At 56.3% G+C, this 8,706-nt stretch overlaps 1 protein-coding gene across 2 annotated transcripts; it reads right to left on the bottom strand.

Annotated features, from left to right (window-relative positions):
- Positions 1-530: 530 nt before the first annotated feature.
- Positions 531-3,444, bottom strand: OTX2 (orthodenticle homeobox 2). Of its 2 annotated transcripts, none has more exons than XM_057373232.1 (3): positions 3,348-3,444; positions 2,793-2,965; positions 531-1,538 (listed from the first exon to the last, which is right to left on the bottom strand). In XM_057373232.1, the coding sequence occupies exons 1-3, from the start codon at positions 3,442-3,444 to the stop codon at positions 918-920; spliced, it is 891 nt and encodes a 296-aa protein (XP_057229215.1). In that variant the 3' UTR covers positions 531-917. The 2 variants fall into 2 exon arrangements, with proteins under 2 accessions (XP_057229215.1, XP_057229216.1); XM_057373233.1 differs by having other exon boundaries at positions 2,793-2,944.
- Positions 3,445-8,706: the final 5,262 nt, after the last annotated feature.

Here is an 8,706-nt window from a genome sequence, read left to right as displayed (position 1 = left end):
TTTTTTTAAAAGATGATAATAGGTAACTCAGTTGCTCTGAATTTCACTTATAATTATAACCTATTTAAATCACAGCAGAACTCCCGCTGGTGCAGAGTTCATAGTTGCATACAATACAGGAGATCACAGTTTTGAAGTCTAGCACAGATTAAAAACCACAGATGTACCATTTATATAAGACACACACTGATTGTCTCTTAAAAACTACATATTGACTCCTTATGAACATTATCTTTTTTTTTTCTTAATCTTTAAATAAAGTAGTGCAGCTAGGACAATCAGTCACACAACCCACACAGCCCTGAACCAAGTTCTCCGGGTGCCAACTTGAGCAAGTTGGGCATGAAACAGTTGGATGAGCTCGAGAGAGAAAGAAAGAGGGAGGGACAAAAAGAGGGACAAAAAGAGAGATGTTGTCCATTCTGAATATTTTAACCGAGGGTTGGCTAACACATTGGAAACCTCTGGGTGAAGGATCATCTTTCCACGCACACACAAAAAAAAGAAATAAAAACCTAGACTCTTTTTTTTTTTTAAAACTGGCCCGCAGGTGGGACGATCTCCCACCTCTTCCAAACAAAGAAACCCAACAATTGCCTAAAACTAGAAAGAACACAGATGGGTCTGTCTGGTTTCTGCTCACTAGATGATCTGTCCGTTTAAGGCCTTCCTCCTCCGYTTTTCCTCTTTATTATTCCTTTTCCAGAGCGTCTGAGCAGGAGATGAGTCCGAACGGGATCACACAAACACTGTCCCCCTCTCGTCGCTGTCGGTTTTTTTGTTCGTTTGTTTTGTCCGTGGAGTTATTTTTTTTTTTTTTTCTCTCTTTAATTTAACCAAGACCTGACTAAAACTGGAGCGCTCAGCCCAGCCTGTTCGTTCTCGTGGCGATTTCTCTCGGTATCACAAAGGTTTCTTCACAAAACCTGGAACTTCCATGACGACGTCTGGTCCTTATAATCCAAGCAGTCAGCATTGAAGTTTAACTTCCAGGAGGCGGTTTGGTCTTTATAATCCAAGCAATCGGTGGTGGAGTTAAAGCCCAAACTGGAGGCTCCATAGCCCTGGGTGGAGAGGGAGGCCGGAGACTGGTTGAGGTGGCTGGTGACCGCGTTGGCACCCATGGGACTCAGGGTGGCCCCCGGCCCGGGGAGCTGGTGGTGCATAGGGGTCAAGTAAGATCCACAGTCCATCCCTCCGAAATAGGAGGTCGAGCCGGCRTATCCTTGGCTGTAGCCCGATGCCTGGGTGTAGGTCATGGGGTAGGATCTCTGCATGCAGGAGGAAGAGGTGGACAGGGGGTCTGAGAGCGGGGAGATGGAYGCCGGGCTCCAGATGGACACGGGGGCGCTGCTGCTGGAGATGGTGGGGACCGAGGTGCTGGAGGGGGGAGTGAACTGCCCGCTGGTCCCGCTCTCCGAACTCACTTCCCGGGCTGGCGAATTCTTCTTTTTAGCCGGCCGCACCTTGTTCTGGCCCCCGTTCTGCTGCTGCTGCTGCTGYTGCCGGCACTTGGCTCGGCGGTTTTTAAACCACACCTGCAGACAGAGGCCAGGGAGGGAGAGAGAAAAAGCTTGGGGTTAGGGATGCATGGGCAAAGCCAAGGTGGCAGGGAGATCTTGTCGGGGAGGGGAACCTAAAACTGTCCCCCAAGAGCGGAGGGCTCTGCGAAGRAAAGCTCCGGGGCTCCCCCTCCCTGAGATCATTAGCAGCAATAACGAGTGGAAATCACAAATCAAATTCCTTAATAAGGTTGCTTTTGGGGGAGAGGGGGAAGCGTTCCCTCTGTGCTGTCTGCCAGCCGGGGACCCCCAGGAATCGCTGTTCAAGGCCTATTGATGTCGAGCCCTTAATTAGAAATGATGGAACATCAGAAAGGGAGGGAACAATTAGGGAAGCAGAGGTTCGTGATGGGGAGGAGGGTAATGATGTCTCATTTACCCTACAAACAGGAGGTTCTCACTGCCTCCGCCAGAGCTGGCCCCTCAAACCATCTCAGCTTCCCCCTGGCTGGCTCTGGGGAGGCTTTGTGGGATGAAGGATGGGGTTTGATGTGGGGGTATCCCAATCCCAGCCATCACCGGGACATGGCACCACAGAGCCTTGGGAAGCCTCGCCAGGAGCAAAGTGGGAGGGATGGCTCTGGAGACGCCCTGTCCCTGCTGCTGGGGTGTTCTAGATCCCACAGGGGGCAGGACCCTCCTGCCCTGCCAGCAGCACCTCCAAAACGCTGCCTGGATGGGGTCCCTGCAGAGGAGACACAGCCCAGCCCCAGGAGAGGGGTCCCTTCCACCAAGGCAGCCCCGTTCTCATCAAAACCCMCTCAAAGTGGGAGGAAACCCCCAGTGTGTACTGGTGTGAGCAGGGATCCCAATCTGGCCCAGTTTTGGGGATGTGGGGGAATCCTTTGTGGCTTCTGCAGGGCCCCCAAATGCCTGAAGGACAGGCTGAGATTTGGGGGCGCTGGGGAGTCCTCAGAGAGGTCAAGGGGCCCTGGGATGGGTGTGGAAGTTTCAAGGGCTGGGATCCAGGCTCTGCACAACAGGGCACAGGGAGGGGGGCAAACTCCAACCCTGGGGGTGCAAAACGCGGCTGCATCCCCTTACTGAGCCCGCAGCCATCTCTGAGCCTCCTTCACCCCACAAGGGCTTGATCTGGCTTCAGGAATGAGCCCATCCCCTAAAGCAGTGCCCTCATCTCCTTCCCTGTCAGCCGCAGGCCAGCCCAAACCCTTCACGCCGCTATGGAGGGGGAGGGCGGGCAGGGCTCTCCGGAACCTCTCCGCTTCCTACCTGCACTCTGGACTCGGGCAGGTTGATTTTCAGAGCCACCTCCTCCCGCATGAAGATGTCGGGGTAGCGGGTCTTGGCGAAAAGAGCCTCCAGCACATCCAGCTGCGCCCGGGTGAAGGTCGTGCGCTCCCGCCGCTGCTTTCGCGGGGTGGCTGCGAACGGAGCCAGAGGCCCTGGCTGTCAGTCAGCGGCCCCTCAGACCCCTGTGTCCCCTCCGAACCCTCCCCAGGAGGGCTCCGGCATTCCCTCCCCTCTCCCGGGGGATCAGCACCCCCAGGATCAGCCGCCACCGTGCCGCAATCCCAACCCCGCATCTCCCCTGGATGCGCTTGGGGCGTCTGGCCCCCATCTCCAGCGTGGGGGTYTCCCCTTTTTGCAGCCCCTCTCACGGATAAAAAGTTGGGGGTTAGGAGGAAGGAAGGCAGAGAGACCCCACGCCTTCACCCACCCAAACCAGCGTGATCCCTGGGCATGTTGTGCCTCCAAAATCCCAGAGGCTTCCCCTCCGTGGTGCAAAAAAAGGGGGAGGGATGAGGGAAGAAAAACGTGGCTTACCGGGATAACCGACGGACGGATGCAACAAATCCATGCCCGAGGTTGTGAGACTCAGGCCATTGACTGCATAAGGTGGTTGCTTAAGATAAGACATCATGCTAAAGTTGTGGCGGGGAGGAGAGTTGGCCGAAATCCGGGCGAGGGGGAGCCGGCCGAGCGCCCTGCCTGCCCCGGGCGGTGCCTGGGGGAGCCGTCGGGCGTGGGGGGACCGCCAGGTGCCTGCGCAGGAGGGAGAGGAGGGAGCGATGGAGGGATGAAGGGGGAGTCAGGCCAGCTCGCTGCCCCCCACCCCCTCCGCTTTTATCCCCGCTTGCCTTCCCCCCACCGTCAATCCTCCCGCTCGGACCCCGGCCGGATTTGGGAGCTGCGAGAGACTGACTAGATCAACGCATCTCTCCCCAAAAAGGGGGCGAGGAAGGGAAGGAGGGGGGCACATCCCCGCCAGTAATTACTGCCCGAACAAAACCCCCCCATGCCTTCAACTGCCCGCATTGTACRGCAGCCGGGGGCATTTGCATAGGATTCCCGGCCGGGCACCGGCTAATTGTCTCAAGAAAAACTTGATTGGGGCCATTGGCAGACACAAAGAACCCCTCGGCTAAATAAATAATGCAGATAACAAAGCCCAAGGGTGAGAAACAAAGAAACAATTCAAGAAACCTATCTCTCCACTAGTCTCTTGCAAGGACTTTAATTATCCCAGGTTTGGGCAACATTCAAACCTTCCCCCCTCTCCCCCTTTTCCCCTTCCCCCCGACGTTGCTGCATTTCAGAGCTCAAATGCCCGCTCGGGAAGAGCCAAACTTTTCTGCTCTCCCGCCATCAGTCCACGTCTGCAGTAATTTCCACCGGCCATTTGCACCTAATTAGTACTCCGGGTAATTAGATTTGGAGGCAAGTAACAGATTTATTAGGCTTTCAAGAAACTCTTGATGACGGAGCTGAAGCTAAACAAACACCTCGGTGGCGAGCGGCCCCGGGACAGCCCCGGCGGGCGAGCGGCTCCCCCGGTCCCCTCTCGCTGCCCCGACGGGACCGGGATCTCAGCAGCGGGGACTGAGAGGGGACCCAAACACAAACTCTGCCAAAAAAAAAAAAAAAAAAAAAAAAAAAAAAAAAAAAAAAAAAAAAAAAAAAAAAAAAAAAAGGCCGGCAAGGGGCCAAAGCGGGACTTCTAAAAAGGTTAAGGCTGTTTTTCCCTTAGAAGATATTTTAAAAAATATATCTTTTAGAGCAGAAGCTCGCCCTTCTCTCCATTCTCAGCTGCCGTCGGGAAAACGAACTCCAGCACAACTTTCTTCCCGAAACACCCCAAAACTCCGTGTTTCAGCCCAGCCGACTCCCCGGGAGGGCCAGGAGCAGCCTGGGGGCTCCTGCAGGATCCCCCGGCCCCGGTGCACCCCCGGCGCCGTCGGTGCGGGTTCTCCTCGGCGCGGAGTTTCCCCTTCTCCCCTCGGGGAAGGGATTTGCCGCGCCGAGCGGCGCAGGGAGCGCGCATCCAGCGCGGGGTGCGCAGGATCGAGCCCCGCTTTTACCATCACCGCCCCAGGGGAGCAGAACGGGGACGATTCTTCCGAGGGGGGAGTCCCGCTCCGCGGCCGTGCGGCTTCGGCCGCCGCGCAAGACGCGCGGGAGAGCAAAGCGGGGGTTGCTGCCCGGTTAGAAACGAGCGGATAAAAAATTAAAAGAAGAAAAAAAAAAAACCCCAAAAAACGGGGGAAAAGGAAAAGAAAAAATAAAACCAAAACAACAAAAAAGCGCGAACACCTCCTCCAAAAAAAAACCCAAAAAACCAACCCTAAAGCTCTGTTCGGTTAAACTCGGCGGCATCCCGCCGAGGCGCCAGCCCGGCGCGGCCGCCCGCGGAGCCCCTCGGCCGCGGCCGCGCATCCCCGGGCCGCCCGCAGCCCGCGGAGCAACGGCTCCACTCCGCAATCTGTCACCTTTCCCCCTCCTCCCGCTCCCCCCCCGCTCCGCATAGATCCCGGCTACCAGTTGCTCTGCCCTCGCTCAATAATAATTACCCCGTCCGAGAATTAATTATAATAAATGTTTTCTTGATAAACTAACGAGATAATCCGGGCGGCACACGCTCCCTAATTACGAGCCACCGGCCCCGGCTCCGCTGCTCGCCCCGGTGATTAATGCGGGGCAGCGATCCGCGCCCGGGCGCGCAGCCTGCGCCCCTGCCCCCGGCCGCGCTGCGGGGGGACGCGGGGGCCGGGGGGGCTCGGCCGGGGCGCGGAGCAGCGCGGAGGGGCTCCCGCGGAGGGCGAAGGGAAAGGTGCCAAAGTAGAAAAGGGAATTTGTTTTCTTTTGTTTTGCAAACGAGAGCCGCGTTCCCTGCCCTCGCCGCGCTCCAATTTCTGATATTTTGAAAATTCTAATGTATTTAATTTTTTTTTTTTTTAAATCAAGTATTTTTTTTTTCCCTGGAGGGACGGTTCGGGATGATATTTCTCAACACGCGAATTTYCCCCCCGGTGCAAAGGCGGCGGGAATGGACCCATCACCGGCTCTGCCGGGAGGTCCCCAACGCTTCGCCTTCCGAACCTCCGCGCTGCTCCGCGGCCGCGGCCCCTCTCGGGGAGCGGGAGCGGCAGAGCCGGCCTCGGCGGGCAGCCACCTCCGCTGCAGGGCCGTCTGACCCTTCCCTGCCTCCCAGCAGCACCCGACCGCATTTTTAAGCGCTTTTTTTCCCTCTCCCTCTTCTTAATTTATTTTTTTATAACTAGAGTTGCACCTTTCCAAAATAAATAAATAATAWGCCTCAACTTCTCTGAGCAGCCGAAATCGAAATAAACCTCAGCAGAGAAGCAGGTTTTTAGTTCCAAGGAAACTTGTGCCGGTGCACAAGGACTTTTCCCGACTTTCTCTTTGTCAGCGCGGTGCGRTACAGAGGAGAGGCCGGGGCGCGTTTCTTCGCGGCCGGTGTCTTTGGGAAGCGTTTTCCCACGGCATAAAAAAAATTAAAATAAAATAAGATGAGGGAGATGGAAACCAGCTCCAGCCCCTCTCCGACCTGGATGCCATTCTCGCCATCCGTGTCGCCCACACCAAATCGTAAAGGTCCGGCCATAAATGCCTTGAAGATTTCTCTCCCTGCGCTTTCCAGCCCGGTTCTCTGGGCCGTGAGTGCTCAGAAACACCTTTGCAAAATTACTTTGCTGAGTCTCCGCATCGCGAGGAAGAGGATGAAAGGGTTCTCAGGTAGGAGTCGAAAGAGGGGAGAAATTTCTCCCCGGTTTTTTTTTTTTTTTGCCCCTCCTAATTTCAAAAGTCCAGCTTGAGGTCAGGAAATAACTACAGGCCAAAGGAACAGGCCGGGGAAAAAATCATGCACCAAACGAAATCGCGGCGAAGCCCCGCGCCTGCCCGCCGAGGAGCGAGCGGCTCCGCGCCCGACCCCCGCCCGACCGCGGGGAACGAGGGTCGGGGGGCGAGGGCGACGATGGGGAGCTCCTCCGGCTTCCCGGTGTGGCCCTTCGCCTTCTGATCCCGCAGCTCCCGGTCCCTGCCGAGCAGCGACCCGGGGCCGCCGCCTGTCCCCGACCCGGGGCCGCCACCGCCCGGCCCGGCCCGGCCTCTCCCGGGCAGTTCCCCGACACCGCGCACCCCCACGGCACACAGGATATTTAAAAAATAACAATAAATTAAAAAAAAAAAATTAATTCTCCTCTCCCTGTGCTCCTGCCCGCCCAGCGATGCCCCCGAGGAAGGATGGAGCCAGCGGGTCCGACTTACCTGCGAGCCTCGGCGGAGCCGCGGGCAGGGCTGGGGGGCGAAGGGGGAAACCTGCTCCCGGATCCTCGCCAAATTCAGAGCTCGGGCTGAGCTGGGAGAGAAAGCACAAAGCGGGAGGTTAGAGAGCTCGCCGCATGCACATGCCCACGACATCGGGGGAAAGGGGGGGGCGGAGGGGGGGTGGAGAAAAAATGTTTGAAAAAGGAGAATAAATGGGGAAAAAGGGGAGGGGACGGTGCAGGAGAGGGATGCGGGGATGCTCGGGGTCTGGGCTCGGTACATACAGAGCTGGCCGGTGCTGGAGCTGGTCAAAGTGATTTTATTTTTAATAATAGTGGCAGGGTGCGTTGGAGCTGAAGGTCTCTACCTCTCTCGGGGAGCTTTGCTGAGAAAGCGCCTCTCTGGCAACTTTTTGACGCAAACTCTCCAACCAATGGCAGGGAGAGAGTGATTGACACATCTAAGCCAGGGGGAAAATAATAAAAACACACACAGGGGGAGGAAAAAACAGGCCGCTGCTGTACCGGGGGGACAATCCAGAGAGAAATAACAGCCACCGAAATGACACCAGAATATACATTAAAAGAACCTGCTCGGTTTAAAAATATACATTATGGAGTGGAGCGGATGAAGTCATTGTAGAAATTAATGTGATGGACAGCAGAGATGGAATTAGCGAATTGCCCGGGGAAGGCGAGGAAGGGGGGTCAGCAAAAGGCTGGGGGTGGCTGGAATAATAACGACAACAAAAGATATTAATGTATATAAGTAAATATTTGTGAAGGGGGGACACGRAGCCTGCCAGGAGCCCTGGGCTGAGCAGCGGGAAGATGGGTGAGAGGAAACCCTCGGGAGCAAAGGGGAGAATCTCCCCRGCACAGAGCGGGGTGCCAGGGTGCCCCARCCCCGGGTCCCCCCAGTCGCACCCRCRGATCGGCTGCACCCCAATTCCACYTCCCAGGRGCCAARTGACCCYTGGAASAAGGGAAATTGAGTCACCTGGGGGAGGACATAAATGCATTTTAAATTATATTTTAAAAGATATATGGGGATGATGGTGTAGGATGGGACGTAGCGGCGTCTCTTCGAATTTGCAAATAGGGACGTGCACATATTTTTAATCGAAATAATTTGGGAGCAGCGGCGGGGTGAAGGTGAGGAGGGCCCAGGGGGTTCTCGTTGCCGGGCACAGCCCGGCCGGGCGCACCGGAGCCGGGCACCGGGATGTTCCCCTCGCACCTCCCGTCCTCGCTCAACTTCTCCCGGGTCAAAGCACCCCGAAAATAAAGCTCCGGCAAAAGGCAGGAGGACGGAGGCGRCAGAGGTCGGAGGGAGGGAGCGCTCACACACTTTCCTCACTTGTGACAATGGGGGAAAAAACTGCGGCGGCTCGATCATTTTAACGGGGTGACCTATGTTAATGAAGTTATAGCAATTAATTCGYCTCTTTGTGGCTCTCTCCGAGCCTGGCTGCGTGCGATCCAGCGTGGTTGTCCTTGGACTTTAGCGCCGGCGGTGCAGCCCGGGCTGGCGGTTTGCAGGAGCAGGTTTGGGATGCTCGGGGCTGGGCTGGGCGGATGGGTGGTGTGGCTTGGTTTTGGGTTGGTTTTGGTGG

This window comes from Malurus melanocephalus, unplaced genomic scaffold (genome assembly GCF_030028575.1).
Source record: "Malurus melanocephalus ecotype Western Australia unplaced genomic scaffold, MMel_1.1 scaffold_190, whole genome shotgun sequence".
In the NCBI taxonomy this organism is placed as follows: domain Eukaryota; kingdom Metazoa; phylum Chordata; class Aves; order Passeriformes; family Maluridae; genus Malurus; species Malurus melanocephalus.
Note: the sequence above shows the minus strand (reverse complement) of the source record. Positions and strands in the feature narration are given on the sequence as shown.